This window comes from Megalops cyprinoides, chromosome 18 (genome assembly GCF_013368585.1).
Source record: "Megalops cyprinoides isolate fMegCyp1 chromosome 18, fMegCyp1.pri, whole genome shotgun sequence".
Classification (NCBI taxonomy): domain Eukaryota; kingdom Metazoa; phylum Chordata; class Actinopteri; order Elopiformes; family Megalopidae; genus Megalops; species Megalops cyprinoides.
In genome coordinates, this window is record NC_050600.1 from 16,754,503 (window position 1) to 16,778,438 (window position 23,936).

The 23,936-nt window shown below is 43.0% G+C and overlaps 1 protein-coding gene across 2 annotated transcripts; it reads right to left on the bottom strand.

Annotated features, from left to right (window-relative positions):
* Window positions 1-104: 104 nt before the first annotated feature.
* On the bottom strand, window positions 105-23,402 carry LOC118793159 (tetratricopeptide repeat protein 39B). Of its 2 annotated transcripts, XM_036551195.1 has the most exons (19): window positions 23,061-23,402; window positions 15,222-15,256; window positions 9,063-9,167; window positions 7,803-7,934; window positions 7,259-7,335; window positions 6,776-6,843; window positions 6,567-6,631; window positions 5,721-5,826; window positions 5,389-5,454; window positions 4,746-4,854; window positions 4,061-4,128; window positions 3,879-3,938; window positions 3,602-3,763; window positions 2,746-2,837; window positions 2,227-2,347; window positions 1,678-1,789; window positions 1,336-1,453; window positions 960-1,076; window positions 105-311 (listed from the first exon to the last, which is right to left on the bottom strand). In XM_036551195.1, the coding sequence occupies exons 1-19, from the start codon at window positions 23,106-23,108 to the stop codon at window positions 215-217; spliced, it is 1,758 nt and encodes a 585-aa protein (XP_036407088.1). In that variant the 5' UTR covers window positions 23,109-23,402; the 3' UTR covers window positions 105-214. The 2 variants fall into 2 exon arrangements, with proteins under 2 accessions (XP_036407088.1, XP_036407089.1); XM_036551196.1 differs by lacking the exons at window positions 15,222-15,256; window positions 23,061-23,402 and adding an exon at window positions 11,185-11,479.
* Window positions 23,403-23,936: the final 534 nt, after the last annotated feature.

Genomic DNA, 23,936 nt, shown 5'->3' on the forward strand with positions numbered 1-23,936 from the left:
TCTCTTATCGTACTTTATAACTTGTATTCTGAGACAAAAAAATAGCAATAAATATCTTTCTTCTTCCTGAAGTTTTTTTTTTCTTTTTTTTTTGCAAAACTAAATTAACAACCTTCAAAGGAAATAATGGAGAGCACAGGAGGGTACAGTTGAGAAAAGTTCTGAGGTGAAATGGCCTCTCGGTTGCCTTGGAAACCTGCAGATGGCACGGTGGTTAAGGGGTGGAGACCGGGGAGCCCTTCAGGCTACTGAGAGCAGCATGGATACGGAAGTGTAACCTGGACTCCATGGAGTAGTCCTTGTAATTCAGCCTGTAAAGCAAGCAGATGAAGGAGGTTCATATTCTCTCATATTCGCTTTGCAACATGCCATGCAATATTTCCTATGCAACATGCATGAAATGTGACCCAACTAAAACTCATGACCCACCCATCACATATGACCTACATGATGCTATGCTCGCTAGTACACATTTTTTGGGAAACACCAATGCTTTATTACACAAAGTCTTAATAAAACAGAGAAATGTAGTTACGTGAACTTAAGAATTTACATACACAAAAGGATCATTTCGTACAAAAAAAGATTTTTTGGCTTTTGTTCTTTTCGTGTACAAAAGTCCACATTTCGATGAAATTATATTAAATTACACTTCTGTCCACAAAGTGAAGTCAGCTTTAGCAATACATAAGAAAAGAGGTACGACATTTCCTGCTGCGTTATTGGCTCTAAATTCTATTCTGAGCACAGTGTGAAAAGTGTCCCTCCTCTGGCCAAATCGCTCCCTAAAACTGTAACCCCTAGCATCCCTGATGAAACTGATAAGATCCACAGAAAAGATACAATGGACACAACTGTTTTGTAATTGTTAATTATTAAACACAAGTTAAACACTGACTAACCATATATTACAGCCACAGTCTGATGTCTGTCCTGAGAACACAAATGTAGGAACTTACTTTGCATTCTCTATGAACCTTGTTGCCTTGGGATAGTCGCCTTGCTGTTTGTACAGAAGACCCAGTTCGTAGAGGGTGAACGGCACTAGGTAGTGATCATATCTTATTCTCCTCTCACTGAAAAGACACACATGCAAACACTTACAGCTGACAGTGCAAGTTTTGAATGATTTTTACAATTTTGCAAAGATTTCAAATATTTTTAATGTGTCTTACTTAAAACACTAGTCATTTTGCTGTAATTTGCACACATGCACTAAAAATTAACTACAATCAGTGAAGGTTGAAATGATTACTTAGATATAATGCTATAATTGCTAACTGATTACAATGCGCTCCTGTTAGTGGTGCGTTTTCTCAGGTTAGTGCTGGGTACCTGGAGAGCACTTGTGTGAAGCACAGCTCTGCTTGAAGAAGCCGGCCCAGATGCTTCAGGCAGAGTCCCTTCAACATCTGTACAAGGCACTGGTCATCTGGGTGGTACTCAGTGGGATCTAGACACACAAACAAAGGGGACCCCCGATTACCAGGATAGACACAGACAGGACAGACTTTTCCATATCAGTGATATAACGACATGATGGCGCATATGCCACACTCTGTGATATATGTAATGCATGCCATGCTCTGTGTAATATGGTGTACATGCTGTGTGTTATATGGCACCTATGCTGCCCTCTGCGTTATAGCGACTGATCCCGCCTCTCTTGTCACTCACTGGGGTCGTTACTCAGCTGTTGCTCTGCCTTCTCAATGGTGATCAGCAGCCCTTCCGTCAAATCCACTCTCTTGCCAACGATGGTGAATCCATTCCACACATACATCATCTCCTGTCAGGGCAAGGGGACAGACATTCACACGCACACAAAGTCACAGTCAGCCCCTCTGAGCCTTCTGAGATTCAAGCCCTGTCAACAGTCCTGTGCCAAATACCCAGCACCTCATCATTACAACCAAGAATTAAATCTGATATAATGTTACTCTTACAGATCATTGCTAGGCACTTATGTGTCTGTAATGTGTCTTGCCATGGTTGCCTCTTACATCTCTCTGGAAAAGTGTATCTGCTTTACAAATAAATTATAGTGACTACGTTGTCCCTGGACACCTTGTCCTTGTGTTAGAACATTTCATTCTGGATAGTCTTCTTCAGAACTCACTGTGCCAGAATTCATTGTTGTCTTCCAGTTAGTGCATTTGGGATACAGGGTAATATGTGAATCTGTGGTGATATCATGACACAGAATGTGGAAAGGGAGCCGCTCACCAGTGCTGGGACCACCAGCTTTACTGGGGTGGGTGAGGAGTACCGCCGGGATTTCCTCACGGCAAACTTCTCAGTCGGGATGGACTTGCCTGCAAGCCTCTGCTTCAGACCCTCCACTTGCCTGCAGTGACCCCATCAGCACACTCAGTACGTTCCAAATCACTATTTCAGGTAGTCACAGCCCCCCAGAACAGCCATTTCCTTTCAACTACCTGTACAAGCATTTTAACACGCACCAGAAACTATGACCAGATAAGTAAATGACATTCCTAAACTGCAATGCTTACGGTGACAAGATATGCCATCTTCAGAAAACATCCCTGCCAGGTTACATTTGTTACTCTAGATGCGGTTATTAAGTGCTGTGGAGGGAGACGGGAGGGGCCAAAGCCCTGGTTATGGTCACCAGAGTTCTCTCTCCTCTCAAATATCTGACAAACATGTATCTTGCTTCACTGCTGAATAATGACCACCGGGGCCACTAGCGTCAGAGGTGGGAGTAGAGTGCACTTCACTCACCTGAATAACTCCACAATATTTTCCCCGGTTTTCTTCACATCCTCCTCAGGGAGCATGCTAAGAATTGCTGCTTTCTGATACACATAAATAGCCTGCGCAGAGAGACAGATCAATTATGAAAAGCACATGGTAAGCTGTTTACACAGGACAGAAGCTCAAACTGAAAACACAAAAATAGTCACAATGAGGAAAAACACAATTCTGCAAATATGTCACAAGGTGAATAAGAGAATAAACACAGTGGGTCCTCAGGGTTATCTTGTCGACCACTAAATTGTTTAAGGGTGAGGTTTTTACACAGGGTTAGTATTGAGCAGCACCCCTGTAAATCTCTCACTGCTGCCAAGTGGCTGGTCAGTTGTGCATAAAACACAGGCTTTACAACCAACTGTTTGCCTTTAAATAACATTTACTGAAATGTTTATTGTTATATTGCAATTACTTCTTATATTCATCTCTTTCAATATGACTTTACAATTAATGGTATGTGTCAGCTGTATATATCAACGCAGACCTATGGAAACCTGATTGTGCATGTGAGACATAAACATTGGGGAAAAAAATATGCATTTGATGACTTATTAACTTTCCTAACATAACATTGAAGAGACATCCATGCTGCGTCACAAAATGTGCACTTGCGCAGACTAGGGAGACAGACCACACACTTTGCCTTTTTGGTTCCACTAAGGAGCTCCAGTCACTACTAAAGTTGCTGAGAAGTTCTGGTGTTGTTCAGTGGCAATGACAGACATTTTGTCACTTTTAGGTGTGGAATTTGAGTGGGATATCTTGGAACTGTTGTGAACGTTTGGTAGAGATGCATGCACACTGGTATTTGGACGGTAGACTGTACCTTAGACCACCTGCTCTCTTTACAGAGGAGGTCCGCGTAGCGGTAGGCCTCCAGCCACTCTTGCTGGAAGGAGTGGGACCACATGAGCTCCCAGTAACACAGGTGATGGATCTGCTTCCACTCCTGCTGCGCAGCGATGCACTCCTGGAACTTCACCTGCGCCTGCACAGAAACCGCCAGTTACCTCACCTGCATTACTCTGAGCCACACCGACTCCAATGCACCAGCTTCAGGTTTTTTCTTGGACAAATCTCCTGGCTCAAAAGACAAAACCCACCTTCTCAAAGTTTCCTTTAAGCACAGCAATTCTCGCTGCATAAAATAAAATAATGGACCCCTAAAAAAACAAAAAAAAAACATTATAAGTTAGGGATGAAGAGATCACATTAAAACACAGTGGAACATGGTGCAGTCCATTAACAATGACAGTGTGGACAGCATTGTGGACAACATACTAACTTTGGGGAATTTGACCAGGTAGGGCTCCAACAGTGCCTCAGCTTCCACCAGGTTTCCCTCTCCAGTGCCTACAGTAGGAGAACACACTGCTCATGTACAATGTCCCGAAAACACATTTCTACTATCAAGCTTCCAGGGATACAACTGAGCTAAAACGATAAAGGGACCACTGCAATTATGAAAATCATATCAAGGCATACAATTACATTATTATACCCTGTTGCAATAAATATTACCTTAAAACAAATAATTAGTCCTTGAATATCCAAAGTCAAATTCTACATGAAACTGATGTACACAGAACAAGTGAGTATTTTATAGTACTGCACTCCAAAATCCACCTTAGTAGTGCAGACTAGTATTCAACTTTATTGCGATTAAAAGACTGTTCAATGAATTCTCCGTTAATGGAATTTTACCACACAATTAAAGTATTCATTGAGACAGCGAGGTCAAATGTGTTTATACAAAGGACAGTGATTAACTGTCACGAGAGGTCAAACCCATCACAGTGTTCAATTTAACAGCTCAATCCGCCGTAACTAATATAGCTCGGTTCATACAAAACATTGACGAATAATTCTGCCACAAGGGGGGGCTCCTGAGCAGAAATGACACCGGTGGAGTGGCTGGCTGGAGCCATCAAAATGAGTATTCCCTAGTAGGAGCATGTGGTGCGTCTTACCCAGTATGAGTGTGACGTAGGTGTGGTAGAGGAGCAGGGTCAGCGCACTGAGGATGGCGCGGAGGCTGTGACTGGCGGCTCCCTCTCTCAGCTGGGACAGCCCGAATTCCTGCAGACAGAAAGCAGGGCAGTGAAACGCTGACAGCGTTCACAAATCTCCTCTGTGTGCCCCCTTCCAGGCCCCTGCAGGTCTATCTGATCTCTGTGCTTGAACAGGCCTCATATTCAGGGAGGCCAGCTTCTTGATGTAATGGTGGACCAACTGATTGCTAGCCTGTCTAGCCCTTCCCTCTGCCCTCCTTAGACCATGTGAAAGAAGGCATTTTGCAACCATGGAAGAGACTGGGAAATAACCCTATACAGAGATCAGCTGGGAAATAACCCTATACAGAGATCAGCTGAGATATTCTGAAATCACAGCAGTTCAAACCTTTCAATTATTTAAGATGTCCAGAGATGAAAATGATTTAAGAAATCCCTTAAAATAGTGATTGAATAGCAATATTCAATCACTGAGTCGTTTCTTTGTTTAAGGCAATAATGATGTATGTTATAAAGAGAAGAGCACGTGGAGGTTTTGTTTGGGATGGGGGAGGAAGAGAGGCATGCTGGGTGATGCACTGCAGACGGAAGTTTCACTCACTCTGTTCCCTGAAAAGCCAATGAACTCGAGCAGGCGCAGGATCCTGCCAGGCAGAAGAGACAGCATCTGGAAGGAGAGGCAGAAACGCTTTGGATACGGACCAGCGCGTCTCTCACAGTCAGATTGAGCGCACGCCGCTCCCGTGACGCTCGAGATGAAATCGTACAACCGGCCGAGCGCACAGGAAAACAGCCAAGCATTAACCAGGGACGAACATCAGTGACAGATGCCGTTACATCTTCTCAAGCCAAAGTCACTGGTTTCCAATATTTTCCATTTCATTTGCTTCATGGCTTTGGTTTGCGAAAACACACGCTTGATGCCAGTATTACCAGATTGAAGGATCCAATTCCCAGCTTGACTCCACCCTCAAACTGTCTGAACGAATCGTTATTGCCCGCCAGGTCCTGGGTCATGTTTAGTGTGTGCTGGCATTCTCTGGCAGAGGAGGCAAAAGGAAGACACACAGAACTTACACCATGGTAGAGAGGTTTCTGCTGTTAATACAAGGAGGCATGCAAATTAACATAAACAACTAAAAGCATGAAAATGAAAGGAATTAGGATACAAGAGTATACAGAGTTGAAATGGCTGAAAAATGAAAATACTTGGAAAAAATGAAAAAAATTATATTACTGTTCATAAAACTGCACGCACCAGTTATAATGTCATCTGACTCATGGGTCTCAAAAGAGGAATAAGAATTACCATTGGAAATGGGCAGAAGCAGCAAAGTAGAGACTAAAACTGGAGCAGAAAATTATGGGCTTGAAAAGAAAAGGAAAAGAACACTGCTACCACAGCAATGAGACGATTTTTACAGACAGCTGTTTTTCAAAAGAAGTCGGGTAGTATTCAATGCAAAAAACTGTAACACAGAAGAGCTGCAGGCTTGTGGGCATTTTCTGGAGGTCAAAAAACATGAAATTGACCATTTAAAGACCCACGAAACTAATGTAAGACAAAGTGTCTGAGCCAACCTTTACTATTTAAAGATTGAGCTAATAGAAGTCATCAAATGTACAAATGAGTTCACATTTTCAACCAAACGTTTCATTGCAAGATCAATACTAAGTAAAACTGGTGGATTGACTGATGTTCAATTAGCCAATCTCCGCAAATATGAATTCTGAGCTGCTCCATGATAAAGAGTAATGTCATAATAAGCAGTTTCTCACTTGTAGATCTGGTAACTTGTTCGGATTTTGATCCCTCCTTTGATGAAGCTAATCATGTTTTCATCCTGTGTGAAGAGGACAGAAGAAAGATAATTAGTTCAGAGATCATAGAAAAAATAAGTGCACTTATGGATCTTCTGCACTTCCAAAAGGACTTAATAATTGCTCAAGAGAGGTTAAAAGTTACAGTATGTACATAACTGACTTACCTGCACAAAGGTGAGGGACGCCTTCTGTAGCAGGCACTCTGCATAGCAGATCTCTGCATGCATCTCCTCTGAAGACACAAGGACAACATGCTCACTCACTCCCATTCCACATCACTCGTATACAACCGCTCACACCCACAGAGGCAACCTCTCTTACCTTTCAATCCACATATCAGACCCATGTACAATACAAAAATGTGTCCACACCCACAGAGGGAGTCCTTCTTACCTTCCATTCCACATAACAGATCTATATATGTGTGACTAAATGCACAGAAGTAGCCTCTATCACCCCCTTTCCACATAACAGACCCATATACGTGTGCCCACACCCACAGAAGTAGTTCCTCACACTCCCATTTTACTTAACAGACCTATGTACATGTGACCACACCCACACAGGTAGCCTCCTCACCTTTCATTCCACATCAGAGACCCATATACTGTATGTGTGACCACACCCACAGACGTAGCCCCACTCACCTTCTTTCAGGTTATCAGCAGCTTGTTTGGACACCAGGCTGGATATGGACTCTACCACAGTGTTCCTTTTTCTGAACCTACTCGGCCAGGGAGGACAGGATAAAATATTCTCTCATGTAAATATGTTTATGCGCAATACAAATAAATGGTGACAGAACACATTTCTATCACAGAATATTGCATGGCTCTGTTTTTTGTGAATGTAACAATTAATGCCCATTCTGTCACATGTAAAAATGACAAAAAATTATTGCTCTGTGGATTGAGGAAGCCACACATAAACCTCTTAGACAGAAACTGGGCCAGGAATTAGAACTGAGTTAATTCCACTAAAAATCTATTTATGCATGCTGTGTTAATAGACTGCTGTCTGGTAGCAGGAACTTTGTTTTAATGTGAGTATGTGCTGGACGCTGCCTCTGAGAATATGTGAGAGTAGACTTTCAGCCATAAACAAGAACATTACTCGGTTCCGTTTGAGCTCAGTCTGAGCGCATGCTGTTCATGTCTCTAGCTAACAGGGAGAGAATTCTGACAGGGGTACCTTTGGCAGGTCTGTAGAGCCTCCTTTATTGTAGCCATGGCCGTCTGGATGTCCTTGTGCTCAAAGGTCATGGCCGCCTGCATGACCAGGATGCTGCTGTACCCCAAAGCATGGTACATGCTGTCCTTCGCCCTACAAACGGGCACACAGATGGTCCAAAACACTGTGGTCTATCACAGAGCGGTAAATAGAACTATGGTCTGTCATACAGCGATCAGATATACCATGGCATACCATACAGCGATCAGATATACTGTGGTGTACCACACAAAGTCATATATGCTGTAGCTTATCACCTAACAGTCAGTAGCAGCCCTGTATGTGCACAGCAGTCACATAGCAGTCATGGGAAGTATGGTCCATTACACTGCATTGGACAATGCTGGATATCTCTTACAGACTTAACATGCAAGCTGGAGAATGCCTTTGATGCTGCCCTTGTAAAGACTGGATCCCTGTCAGCACCATGTAAGTAACATGTGTGTTGAGCATACAGTTTACAGTATACAGTTTGGAGCTTGTTTGTCTACTGCCAGCTTTGTACTACTTATCAGCAAAACAATGCCTCCCATGACAGACAGCTGGGCTGGTGTGCAGCTGTGCACATCCTGGGAATAATATATTCCTTATCATCCTGTCATCCTGTCTGTATTAGCATTCTGATGAAAAGAGAGCTTGAAAACAAACCTGTAGCCTATTCATTCTGATGCTGTACCCTACCTAACATTCATTTACAAAAGACCTTTGAAGTGATATCAGGCTGATGTTTCACCACATTTCTTTTGATGCCATCAGGAAACAATACTTGCTTAGTTGATACAGTTACTGAATCTACACTCAGTGTATCTTTTTAGATGGTGTAACCCTAGATTGTAATTGTAGTATAGACTTTTAAACATAAAAAATGCACTTTCAAGTGGTGAAAAATGGGGGTACATACAGTGTGTGTACAATGGTGTATACAGTTCCAATGAAGAAGAGAGAGGGAAATTAAACAATATGTCTGCATAGGTGGGTAAGAGGCAATAACTCATTGAAATCACTGAATAATTGAAAACCCGCTACGCTTCACATTTAACAGGCAGCTGCCATTCATGTTGTCTCTGCCAATCAGCTGAAGACCAATGAATCTGTTGGTATTGCTAACGCTAAATTAACTCCAGTAGCAAGGGATGAATGATGACGACACAGATTGTTTACAAGCTAAGGAAGTCGGTCATGGTTTAAGGCCGTGTCACTACACAGTGCCACATACAGTACCATGGCTTGAGGAGATCCAGGGCCTCGGAGAACTTGTTGTTCAGGACGAGGTTGAGCGCCATGGAGCACTCCTCTATGGAGGTCTTCAGATCCATCTTGGCCGCACTGACACACAGAAGAGAGACACGGTGAGACAATCACAGATAAACTCATTTCCTGTAGTGGCTGTGCTGTTGTGTTCAGGTTTAGGTGATATATGAGGCTCAGTGTTAAATGAGCTTATAGGCTCACCGTCACCTGATACCACACAAATGTTAAAGAAAAGCTTGCTGTTGTCATGCAGAAAATATGTCCCCTGATTAGTGCTAACAGGAAGCGTACATCAAATGTGCATCATGAAAGTGTCAGAGATTGTTTAAAAAAAGTCTTACATTTCTACTCAAACTGCAATGACTTTCCCTTTAGGAGTTATGAGACCCTGAATGACAGATGGTACTGCCAGACTGTTATCATTCTATAAACATGGATTTTCAACTTGAGATTACCATTTTAATTGAAGACCACCCTGAGTATGCTATCAGCAGTCTACCTCACAATTATAATTCAACATGTACAACTAGCTGAAGCTGAGCTCAAGATCTGGAAAAAAGAAAATATGTCTTTTAAAATGATACCCAGGGAAACCCAAGAGTTTATTGAGACACACCAAGCACAAGTCACACCAATATAGGCTGACATACGAACCCTCTACAGTTGTCCAAACAGAGTAAATAGAACGCAGGTGTTCACAAAGCCACCCTCCGTGCCTAATGACTCCGCTACAGTAAATATGGTATTTTGAAGAGGCGTGGAACACCCCTGACAACACCTGTCCCAGTGGCACCTAATTGGTGACCTTTGGGATCAATCACTGAAAGCGCCCACACCATTAGTCCAATAGCACAGTGAACAAAAAATTACATTTAAAAGATCTATTTAAAAGATCTACAACATGTTTGACACCAGCAAATACAAGAATTTATAACCACCGTGATAGGGTAATGGTTTTGCAACCTATTGCATTAAGCATCTTACGTAACTGAAACTATAATGAACAGCACAGTGTGGCTCACCATTAACACAGTTATAAAGCATGACCCCTTTACCACCTGACACCAGTGACCTACAACACAGGAGTCACGCCCCTGGGAAATCAATTCATTGATTTCACTCGCTGACCACTTCAATCACGTCCAGCCATTGATAAACCAATACTTTTCTGCCATCTGTAACAATCATGTACATTCATTGGTACGTGTGCTGCACAGAGCCGCAGGCACTTTTCAAATGGGAAGACAGCTGCAAATCTTACTGTTGCCACCACCGACACGCAACTCCACCACAAAACCTAAGCATTCTGACCAGAGACAATGCAACCCCTATGCACGTGAAGCCAACCAAAACACTTCCTCACACACACGAGCACACAAAGACCCATACACCTGCGTCACACACAGACATGCACACACAAAGGCACACATACCTGCGAGCACACACGCACACAAATACACTTGTACACGCAAGAAATGCGTGCACACGCACGCGCGCGCGCACACACAGATGCGCGCACACAGAGCGCAGAATCCTTCCCCCCAGCCTCTCTCTCTCTGTGCTAAAAATAGCTGGCGGAGGAGGGAAAAAAAGCGAGAGGATGCTGCAGCGTTTCGGGCAGCAACGGCGCCGCGCAGTCATCTGCAGCGTGCGACACCACTGCCGCTACGATGCTCTCGCAACATGCCCGCTCGGCGGCCGCGCGCAACAACGCAGCACAAACCGTGCACTCTCCCCCTCACAACACCTTCCCGTTTCACATGCCTCAGCTGGGATCCCCACAGGGGGAGGGGAGAGAGGCCACACGCACACTCCCATGTACGGTAAGCACATGCTCAGATCTACACACCGTTTAGATAAAAACGCGCCGACAAGTTTTAGCTTTACAAACATACACGACAAGCAGATGAACCCATTTCTGGTATCGAGGCAGGACAGAATCTATCCAATTAAGCAGAGCGAGAATTACAAGCACTTTCGGCACTCGGCACATTTTGATGGAGAGACATCAGATTAACGTACAAAAACTCTCTCTTTTTAATCCTGACTCAGACTACCTTTCGCAGAAATTTTAAAAAGAGTATCTACTTACAGTCTGACAGTGAAGAGACAGAACTGCCTGTTGTTATGGCTATCCTGGGCTGAGTCTAACACACCTCTCACGGCTCCTACAGATTTTTAATCAGTCTTTTTTATGATGGTGCCCCATGAGAGCACGAGGGAGAGGGGAGGGGGATGCATGGAGAGAACTGGTATTGGTTTTGATGACAGAACTGTGACAGCGAGAGAAGACAGGAGGCTGGGATGGAGAAGGGGAGGGGGGGCAGAAAGGAAAGAGAAATACAGGAGAGGGGAGAGAGGGAGGGAGAGAGAGAGAGAGAAAGGGAAGGGAGGAAGCTCTCATTTAGCCTCTATTTCATCGACTGGGCACAGATAACCGTGAAGGTTTGTATGCGTGGAGAAACACCACATTGGCCCCTACTCAAAACAATCAGTCCCCTTGCAGCTCCTGGCGTCGCCACGGTGACCAGCAGCTGCCCTGCAGGACAGAGCCACAGGGAGGGGCCTGTGCTGCTGCAGGGAGCCTCTCCCCCTTCCCATCTCACACACACAGACACACACACACACACAGACACACACACGACACTGTTGGCTCCCCTACACAAGCTCCAGCCGTCTGAAGGACAAACCTGCAGCAGCTGCTCCCTGCTGTAAGTGATGATCTCTCCAGCACATGAATAATGCACAGCAGAGAAGAGAAGAAACCAGGACACCAGTGCTGAAATTACAGCAAGTTCTCCATCTCTTCTCTTCTCTTCTCCCTGTCACTTCCCTCTTTCTTTCTTTCTATCTTTCTCTTCTCTCTCTGTCTGTATACACAGGCATTAGATGGTTAATGGTCAGAAATGATTAGGAGTGGTGGGTTCTGGGTAATTCATAACACCTACTGCTCTTAGTGCATCATCAGCCATCAGCTTTAATGACCACCTCCTTACACACGGGGATCCACCCAGTGCTGCTCCTCAGCTGGCTGCTGGTACAAGCAGAAGCCCCTACATTAGAGCAGCTTTCACTGAGGTGTGTGACAGCGTGAGAGCACATGGCATGTTTTCATTCTCAACAAATGGGGCCTGAAACATGGCTGATAACAACCCGGCACATCAGTAAGTGATTCTTATCTTTCAAGGGAACTATGAGTGTGGACTGTTCCGTAATGCGCACGTTAAGCCTGGACGTGCTGACCTATTCACATTCACCTGAGTACGACATTCACACCACAGTGAAGAAGATTAGCCTATACTACATAGTGGGGATTTCTACAAAGTGTGTGGCTGAGAAGGAAACAAATACATTTACAAATAGAATTTTCTGTGGTATCCAGACATGAGGCATTTTTTTCCCTTTGGATGTGAGCAAATAACATAAGGAAAACTGATATGTTGATGATACCTAAAATCTGGATCTTCAAGACTCAGAGAAACTTTAGAAATCTTGCACAGAGTTCTCTGAAGCACATGGTGAAATGTTACAGTATGAAACTGCTTTGGATAGTCACGGTCTGACTCAATGAAGGATGGTGATGGGGGACACAGAGATATCGTCTTTTAACTGATCACAGTATCTGGAACTTGCTTCTCACTATCAGCAAGTTTGCCAGTTTCAGTAATGTGTTACTTTACTTAGCTGTGTTTACCGTGGTTGCATTACCTTATGGAACTTAACATTAAATACAATTATAAATAATTATAATAAGGCCATGGGTAAATTAAATTACATTTTGAATGTCATAGACAGATTGGAGATTTCTACTAAAAATCTCTTATAATATTATAATAAACTGCTCCTTGGTACAGATAAAATACAATTTTAATGTAAAATGCGCAAATTCTCATGTCGGGGGCACACAGACAAGAAAACCACATTATATGCCGTAAAAAATGAAAATCACCTGCTAATGTTGATTCTAATTCTAAACAGGCATGCTTTTTAATCACGCAGAACAATCAAAAGGTGCAAGTTAATCATCAAACAGAGGTAGGTTCTCTACAATTTGCTCCATTTGGCCATCGCTGTGCTGACCTAGATATCCACTCATGTTCGCACTCGCAAGTGCCTACTTCCCCACACCTCATCAAGTTATGCAGACAAACACCTGGCTACTGTGAATACATAATTTTAGGCCACTAGCTAACCTGATCGCGACATTTTACAATCTTTCCCCTTAAGAAAACAACTCAAGAGTGCTGCATGTTTTTGTTTCATTTCCGACCCAGCACCGTGTGTGTGGTTGTCCCTGAGAGTACTGAAAGAATTGAAAAAAGGAAACCAAATAAACATGTTCTTGAACAATCAGAGCAAAACACATTTAGGTCTTAATTATACATTGCTTTGTACTTGTCTTTTCAATGTCAGGTATTTTTTTGGCCTATGGTCTTTTCATCATTGTGATCATTAATAGGCTTCTGATGAATTGATTAAGAGGAGTAAATGTAATCTTTATGTTGTGTGTTTAGGCATGACACGGTTTGGATACTCTCCCAGCTGCACCCATGTCCTGCATCTCACTTAGCTGCTCAGCTAAGACAGAACAATCAAACCTATCAGATCTATACCTTTCAGGGTATCAAAACTTATCCACAGTTTCCCAACTCTGGTCTGAGGAAGCTGCAGTGTATGCTGGTATCCACTCTCAACTAAGTGGGTTTTACTGAATTATTAGGTGTATTCGTATTATTACACAATAAACTTCCAAATAAACTTGTTTTTGTTCATATCTGCCTCTCGAACAAAGTACAGTGGTCTCAATTATGATGAATTAGAGACTCAACTACTTTTAGTTCTCATTTAACAATTAATTTCTCAATAAATGAAGATGAATGCCTGCACATACCATGAAATGTGCTCTGATGAACGCAAACAACTTACAGACACACCTTTACTTGTATCCTTCGGTTGGAAAAAAAGAGCTGACTGGTTGCATGATGTCAAATATTCAATTAGCAGCTCAAGTAAATCTAATTAAGATTTCAGAGGGAAAGGAGTCAGTGTACACGTGGGTTCCCAGGAACATGTTTGGGAAAAGCTAGTCTCGCTTGCCAGAGTGCATGTCGTCTGTCTGATAAGCAACGTTAGGGACACGATGACCTACTGCGGACCAGTGTCAGCAGAAGGAGAAACTTTAGACAGAAACCAGAAGCTCACAAAGGGTTTTTCTTTCACTGGGATCACTGTCAGAGCAAAGCCTTATTTTCTAGCACTTTGTCTTTAAGAGGTATGAAGTGGTTTGTAACTACATGAGGGCAGTGTACTGATTCATGCATACATAAATCCAGCATAGTCATTCGTGTACACAAAGGACCAGCATAGTGATTTATTTATTCATAAGGCCAGTGCAGAGATTTGTGTATCCTTAAGGCCTGCGCAGTCACACTTATGGCCAGTGACAATATGGTGTGTACTTATTCGGCTCAAATGATTCCACTGAAAGCCAGTGAAGACAGTGATCCAGGGAACTTGAAAAGGACTCTAGGGAAAACAATTGTGTGTTTTTGGCCACAGTTGTGGTCCAGAATATAAAATGAAGTGGTATAAAATATAAGATTCGTTTGAATGACATTAAAAGGCCACGTCTGATCATTTGTTCTCCAATAGGACTGCTGGATAATGGCAAAAGAGCAAAGAAGTAAGACAGTGCCATTCATCTATGAGAAGGCTGAGGCTTGCATAGGAAGCTCAAGCAGCCAACCTGTCATAAATAATTGAGTTGTCCCAGTCTTTGCTACAAGGCTCAGAAATACTATACAAAGCCAATCACAACTCAGGACTCAACACAGCGAGCAAAATCGCAACATCTACATTTTTCTGATGAAAAAAAACACATGGAAATTTTACTGAACGTGAGATCAGCCTGAAAGGGGAGTGATGACAAATTTCCAGACTAAATCACAAGAAAAGCGATCATTTGTGAAACTCACAACTGGTTAGCTACTTCACAACTTCTCTACCAATTCCGATCCAGCCAGTAGAAAAAAAAGTGGAGTGGGTCAACGTTACTGTTAGTGTGGCCACCGAACAGAGGAGGAGGTCATGTGCAAATCGTTGTAAGCACTTTCAGAGAGGGACACTTACACAGGAATCCTGTCAAAGGCATCTTCGAAACAGTCCTGCAACACAAACACAGACATAGCTGGTTAGAACGGAAGGAGCGGGCTGTGGGCTTGTGTGGAGAACCACACTTCACTGCTCCTGCTGCTTTCACACAATGGACAGCAGGTTGATGACAGGCACGGCTTCACCTCCTATCGATCAAACACCACCTGCGTTCAGGCCGAAAAACAAATGGGTTCGAAATAGCAATAACATTTCTGTGGCCCTGCACGCAACGTTATGATGTAACGTCAACCAAGGGACTGCGTTGTTAAAGCAAATTCGCACTGAATCAGGCATGAACTGTGCTTCGAGCGAACAGTTCCCCATTTCAATGACAGCTCCCGCTGCTGCAGACAAAATGAGGGTTTGAAAGTTGGTTTTCACAGGAAACACCCACATTGTACAGAGAAAGAGTGACGATTTGAGGGTTGCCGTTACAGGAGCGCGGAGCAGACAGCTTGACAACTGTGAGATGGCCACACCATCACCACAGATACAAGCACACAAACACATGCTTGCACATATGCATGCATGCATTTACTCGCTCTCTTTCTCTCTCTCACTCACACACAGACACACCAGCTTCTGCCACCAGTCAGTTTCAGCAAAGGAGATTGAAAGGGACTTTTTCTGCAAAAACAGAAAATGAAACTGAATAAAACACTAAACTGCAAGAGAATTATGATTATGAGGTTGGTACAGCACTGAACAGAACAGTATCTACACTATAAACCACTCTCTATGTAGAAACTGAACAATGTAGGAAAACAATGTCTAAGTGGAAAAAGATTATGGTCAAAAAACAAAATGGTTATCTAGCTCCATTAACATCTAAATTCTAGCTCAATAGGTTTCATTACTTAGATTTTCTCCATTACTGAGGGTCACTCCTATGTTTGGCAGTAATGGCAGTGGCAGTAATGTTCAAAGTTACTAGTGAGGGAAGAAGGAGGTTTCACAAACACCATAATGGGCAGAACTACCATGTCTTTTCATTGACTTGTGTAAACCTTTAAACAGATTTTCCTCTCCAAAACACCATTGTTGGTTCAAGACAGTGAGTCACTGCAAACAGAGCCACCCATTTCTAGGTTGGTGAAGCCCTGCTCTCCACCAGCACCAGTATCAGTAATAGTACTGCACATCTCCCTCAGAGTCCTGAACGCTAAACAACCCAGGCTGAACCCCCATCTCAGATAAGGCAGCGTGTGCTGTGTGACAGAGCGTGTATGCGGAGCGGTCTGCTCTGTGCAGAGGTGGCCTGGGGATTTTCAGGTGGCTGTTTCTCAGCACTCCTGACAGGCTCTGACGCGCTGTTCCCCCTCTCCACATTGATTGCGGCATGTCAAGCGCAAGTGGGAAGCTGATGTAGAGTGTGCCAATATTGACTTTCCCGTGACACGTTACAGGCGCACGCACACGATCCCGAGCGTGGCCCGCGCGCTGCTCTTACAAGCACTACAAGAGGACACAGATGGCCTTTCATCAGCTGACACTACTCCGGAGCACTAAATAAATCAAGGCCCGAATATTGTACGGGCTGGGACGCTAATTAGCATGGCGCTAACAGGCGCGCATGCCAGTCGCCGCGATGGGCTCGATGAAACGTTGCGCTCGACGCCCTCAGAATGTCCTCCCTTCGCTAAGTGCATCCATCTGCTCACTTGAGCTGAATAAACAAAGGTTGGCACCGACTTCACAGTCTTCCGCTCCTCGCTGAGGATCCTTAATTTGTCGCTCTTCCATGAGGGGACATTTGGGATGAGCTATGACTTTCATTTCAGAGCTCAGGTCATTTTTTAACATGGTGTCTGTGAAGGAAAGTCCCCACGCGCCAAACATAGGAACTGTAAGAATTCACTTTAGAAAAACCCCAACACAGTTAAAGGCCACTGACCACATTGTTGGATTGTGATATCTATAAATAAAAATGCCTAAGACACGGAACAGTCTCACAACCTGACAAAAATGACTGCAATAATGATGAGCCGTGTAGTATTAATGTGTCACACCAGGAGGAGGCCTTTGTAAAAGAAAGAAGTATTCAAGACCTGCACTCCTGAAATTGGACTGAGCGCTAATTATAGGCCCTATACAGGAAGTTTAGATTTATATAACACTGATCTGTGGTATACAACCTCTAAGCCAGCCTTAAGAGTGGCTTTTCATATCAAAATCAATGCTGCCACGGTCAGGGTATTGACGTTTGTGGGTGTGCCCTTTAAAATGTCAGCTTTTACCACCAGACTTATCACAGCCACAGCACTGCCTCTAATGAACAGAACAACTGTGTAGCTTTAAAAAAAAAAATCCCAGACGTTAATACACATTTAATATAGCACAGAGCCCTCTTTAATGGGATTACTCAGACGATTCAGGCTGAGTATTCAAACAGAGCCGGCTCACTAATATAACAACTTAACATTTAGTTGAACTCCAGTATATTACAGTTGCAATGTAATTTGGTTTCTTGGTACCTGATTCAAGTCAAAAGTAAAAGCTAACAGTCAAAGTTGAAAAATTTCTAAACAATTCAGATTAGTATGTTTGATGAGATACACATTTTTGGATTGATTCCTTTCCCCCCCTATGAATATATTCGCTATAGTGTGAGTGTTAAGGTGAAGTGCCCAACACAGTGTGGCCATACAAGTTGCGACCTGAGACAAACAGCATGACTGGATTACTAAATCTGCAGAAGGGTTTCAGCCAAATCTTTTAATTTCCTACTTACAGTGAGGCACTGTGTGGACTGGCTACATTGTTAATGTTTTACCTACAAGCAAATGTACAGGACACATATGAACCATGTAAAATATATTTCTTCAAATGGAAAATCTGAAATAACATTAGTCACGGCAATTTGCCTTATTCCCAGCAGGCTTCTTTTAACCCCTTTGCAAATGGTTCTACAGGATTCAGTCAAAACTGTGACTCCACTCACTGATCAAAAAAAAAAAAAATACACTGACAAATTTGGTTTTGCATTGCAGTGTACATCAAAGATAACTACTTACAAAAAACCACTAGAACCAAATGCATTACTGTGCAATTAGTCTACTCATCAACAATCACCAGCAGCCATCATTTTGCCTGGTCTCTCCTCAAACCTGCACTCTGTACTACTCTCTCCATTATCAGGAGCATGGCTCCTGGCATAGCACAGGGTAAGTAGGCCCGCTGTTAGGCTGAGAGATGTCTCTATCTCAGCTGAAGAGGTGTTATGCCACCTCCTGCCATGAGCGCGTCATGCCATCTCCTGCCTCCAGTGCACGATCGATGCCAAAAAGTCCCAGCAAAACAGGGCCAGCTCCCAGCCAGGCTGCCTACCTTCAGATAATCAAAGCAAGCGGCACGTGGGCCTTGGAAACTGGACAGCTCTAGCAATTCCCCACATTAATGGAATAAAAATATACACAAACACAGAAAATCCACTGCTTAATGTGTACGGCAGCAGAATGCTTACTGTAGCTGTGAACCTGCTAATTCTAGGTGCGATTAATATCGATTGTTTACTGGGAACTTGCAAGATGTACACTGCTGTAATGCACTATGTACCCATTCATAATGCCCACGTAAAGCTGTCAGATCACCTGACAAAAGCAATCAGAAATGCTCAGAACAGCCTATGGCAAATGAATGGCACTTATGACATAACAGGCGGTGCTGCCAGTCAATACTTGTGATGCTCATTTTCACAAGCACCGGGGATCATAAAGGTTATGCAAATGTCAAGTGCTATTAAACGTTTTGTAGCCTTCATTAATGGGAGCAGGAAGGCCACATGATCCAGCTCAATTAAAATGTAACCTAAAATGCCAAGGAAAGTTTTTATCATTAAGCATCATCTGGATTATAGAGTAAGTAGTCCCAACAAAGAGCCGAAAGAACTACAGACCAACCGCCTGCACTGCACCTCCCCTACGCTAAATATGAATGCTCTCAGATGTATGATGTAATTGGTGACTGTGTACTTCACACCCCATTGCATCTCTTATTTCATAGCGCCACAGTGCATCGACAAGATCACAATGAGGTTACATTAGGAAGCATGGAGGCCTTCCATGCACAGCTGAAACCAAAACATTCCTCTCATTTAAGCACACACAATGCTATGTCATTATCTGTCACTGTCTACACTAAAGTATATGGATTCTTACAGACATTACACCATTTGTAAAATACCAAAGCTTAACCGAACACACACATATGTTACTAACCAGAAGACAACCATGTTGTAAAGGTGTGCTACTGTGATGCAATCCTGTACATTTCAACCATTTCCCTTCAGGCAGATCCTTACAGACACAAAAGACCTCACCAATGGAAGAGGCTCAGCTGATAACAAATGCTGTAAAACGCGCTGGATTAGATTTACAACACAGGTAAAACATCACAGCAGCAATATGTTGTAGCGAATAGGCCTTTAATGAGATGAGTGGGGCACTGACAGTATACCCCAGAGAGAGGTTCTTAACCTTAACTGCTTGAGGGCATATCCTGATGTATGAAGCAAAACATCTAAAAAATATAGCTGCACACCTTACTCTGCAAACAACAATATTCTTACTCTTCTTCTTTTTCTTCTAATTATTATTATTATTATTAGTGGTAGTAGTATTTTTATTATTAATAATAAGCCCATTTAAAGTGTAGACACGTTTTAGGAAAACACAAGCCTGTGAGTTTCCCAAGACAGATGGCAGCTGCCATAGCAGAGAAGAACTTCTCAGTTTGAATGTCAAGTATGACTACCCATTCCAAGAATCTGCGGAACGCAAAAAAAGACACCAGAAGTGTAAAATGTAGCCATTTGTGGTCACTCACTCTGCACTTTGTAATAATACAATGCAACTTTCCTCCGCCCCACCCTGAACTAACACTCAGTAAATTGCTGCAAAGAATGTCTAGCAATGAAGACTTCAGGGCGAGACTTTAGTGCCGCTCACACTCAGCAGTGAGGCCCAGCACACAGGAACACAGGCAGGAACAGGTCCATTGCCATTCTGTCTCACAACTGGATCATTCACAATGAACATCTATGACTTACATGAGCTGTTATGGAACAGCAGTGTAGGGTGATATTCCCATTTTTGGGGGAAAGGGGTCAGATAAATCCCAACATTCAGAGATCAGTCTGTTGTGTCATTAACCCCTTACGGGTACATGGAATTTATCGCTTGCATCACTATTCAAGCCTGTGGAAACGGACAGCGCTTTGTCTGTGACATTTCTGCGCTGATGCAAAGAGATGAAAGACATGCTCCTTGCTATTTTCTGTGACAGTGGAGTCCTGTGCTTCCAAGGCACAGATTCCAGGCAATTTGACTTTGTACAGCATTAAGTTAAGTGGATTAACCATTTACTGTCATGCCATGTCAGGCACTCACAGTCATGCCATCAGACGCATGCTGGGGAGATGGTCTGCTGATGTCTGCACTACAAACATATGCAAGGGGGAGATTATGTCATGGCTTTCTACTCCTTCCCGCTGCGATCACAAACTGTAGTAAAGAGTAATCGCGCTCATGTTAGCCGCTCAGGTCGCCTTTGTGAAATTAAACACCATCTCTGCACCTGGAATGAAAACGACACCAAAGGACATTGGATAAACCGGTAACAGGACCCTCCACTCCCCCGTAATGGATCTGTCAACACAGAACAGCTTAGACCCAATGTGTTATTTCAAGTGCTACGCAGGTCACTGCTGTGGTTATTGTTTTGCATTTCAAAGTCTATCCACTTTCCAGGTTGGACAAGATGACAAACACTTATGTAAATACTCCAAACTTGCAGTCAGAGAACCCCAGTCACAATAAAATCTAATAAAAGAAGTGAACACGGGTTCTGTTCTTTTCCCTCAGTCTCATTCTTCTTCTACAGCATGCAAATCTCTCCTGAGATAAGCATCTATTGGGCACTGCATTCTGTGCTCAGTACAAGATTAATAAGGTGATAATGCTATGATACCGCTGCCAACAAATAGTCTGTTTGACAGAGGATTCCACATCCCTCAAAAGCACTTATGTACTGCAAAGTCCAGAAAAAGCTCAGTAATCCGCAAAAAGACACATTCTGGAAAAACAAGGTTATATATGTAGGCATGTGGGTTGACACATTTTCACTTCTCTGTCACCCAAGGTCAGGCGTGGAATGGAAATAACCTCAGCATTACTGGAAATTCTCCTACAATCTCAAAATAAATTTTAAATATCTGAAAATGTGACTTATCAAGCTCTAGGAATCCCTTACAGCAGTTTGGTTGCCTGTGCTGTGGAGCTATTGAACTGTTGAAAGATCTGGTATTCACATGCATAACTAACCATTACAGAACAGCAACATAGTAACAGTAGACTAAGGACACTAATACCTGGGAGAGGTATGTCCTTCAGGTGGCATTTAGAATGTGGCCAGTCCAAGAGCATGTCAGTACACCCACATCCTACAATCTAAAGTCCAAAGTACCCTGGGGCAGGGGGCAGGATGCTCAAGCATCATGCCATGCAGTCCTTATAATAATCACTTTGTCATTCTGCCATGAGTGTTCAGGTTACAGTCAGCACTGTGGAACAACAGGTCTGTATTATCAGCACGCTGGAAGAAACAGCTGAAAGAAGAGAAGATCAAGTAGGCAAGCTCCTACCTAACTTGTTGAGCATTGGATGAATCTCACGAAGCCTTTTGAATAGGAGCAATTAGATTGCTTTAGGACAACGTGAACAGGAAGTCAATCAAGGATCAACGTGTATGATGTAAGACCTGATAGAACAATGGTTTCCACCTCACTGCGCACTTTTGTGCAGGTGTGACATAACTGCAAGGTCTTATTAAATTGCAATGAGTACAGGCAGGATGTAATTTAGCAGCACTTAATTATATGTCTGTACGTTTCAAATGTCTGTATATTTTTAAAGAAATCGACTTGACTGGCCATTTTGGATTTTGTAATGAACCATTCATGCAGCAAGGCTTTGTAACAAGGTCATGGCGAGCTCGAAGTCTGTGCACTCTGTGGGTGAAGTGAATCGACCACACAACCGGAACGAACCACGTTAACAATAAAAGCGGGGGAGGAACTGCCACATTTCACAAAAAATACGTCCAGCCCTTATCGAAAGTGTAATAATGACAGCAATGAAACTATAATGTCTAAACAAAACGGAAAACTCAACCACCGTTGCCACTGCCATCACATCGATACGCTATCAACACAACCGCCAATATCACCATCAAAAGTCAATACTTATCTATCAGGGTTTTGTTGGTTATCTGTAACATGCAGAAAACGTGGAAACAGTCCACGAAAATAACTCAGATGATAACGAGTAAGGGACAGTGTATTGTGAACGCAATACCAGCTCATTGCACAGAAAGAACTCAGTGCTGTCCTTTCAGTCACGGTAGGCTACTCTTGGTGAGCGTGCAGTTTTAATTTTGCTATCAGCTTCAAAAAGCAAATCAGTTTACGTTGGATGGAGAGACGCAAACCTACTATTGTTTGTAAAAAAAAAAAGCTAAACAATTTAGGGTAACGTGTAACATGACGTTCATTCACGAACTTCCGGAGTGTTATGTTGGAGCTTACGCAGCGTCTCGGGAAAGCCTGGACAAGGAGGTCAGCGTGCTGGAAAATGTATCATTGCCTATTTTAAGAGAATTCGAATTTGACAGATGTGATCGCTCATCAGTGTATGATAGTTACAGCGTTACCGCGATTACAAATAAGACGATGAACTTGGAAACATTTACAAACACGTAAAATACACATCATCACACCGGCATCATATTTCAGTTTGCTCCCTTTTTAGCTTCACGTACCTCCACATCGACGTCGATATTTCCAGCTCCATTCCCTACATGAGCCATGCTGTTTCCCTGAGATTACAACGTATTAAAAAATAAAATAGGGTCTAGAGAAAGATTACGTAAAGCATCTAAATTTCACCCGGTCCCGTGGTGAATGCTCTCTCCTCTCAGCGGTCTCGGGGTATATCAGGTTTCCTTGAATCGTGTGGCTGTTTTCCGTCGGGATTCAGTCTCTTCAACGTTTCCGAACACTCATAAACACACCTCCTTGTAAAATATTCTTAAAGGACACCTCTGTCCCGACGTTCTGTCATCACGGGACACACCCACGCAAATCACAAGTGCACCTCAGTGGTAAACGGCACGTTTATAAAAGCCAATCCGTTTTAACTGTTTCTCATTGCGTTGAAAATGTACAGCAAAATGCGAAATAGTTGTTTTGCACAGTGATTATTACTCGTTCAAAATTTGCATGACCTTTAAAGAATTTCCTGAGCTTGGTTTGGTTGTGCGATCCGGCAGACTGAGTTCAGCTGCCTACTTTTTTCCTCAACTCAGTACACTTACTGGACCGTAAAGAGTTAATATATAGTGCCTGGGTGGTGACACGTATTACAGCAGGGAGGGGAAAACGAATCAAGGCAACACTGCTTGTGCTTATGCATGTCAAGCGGTATGCTACTTTTGGATTATAGTGACAGACTAACATTTTATCATAAACATAACCTTAAATGAACCACAACCTCTGTGCAGATCTACAATTATGCCAAAACCGACAATCAGGTTAACGATTTCCACCTCTGTTGTAACTGAATTGATTTTTTCGCATTCTTTCATTTTGGACTGATTGTATGCCATCGCAATCAACATAAAACAGCACATTGAATA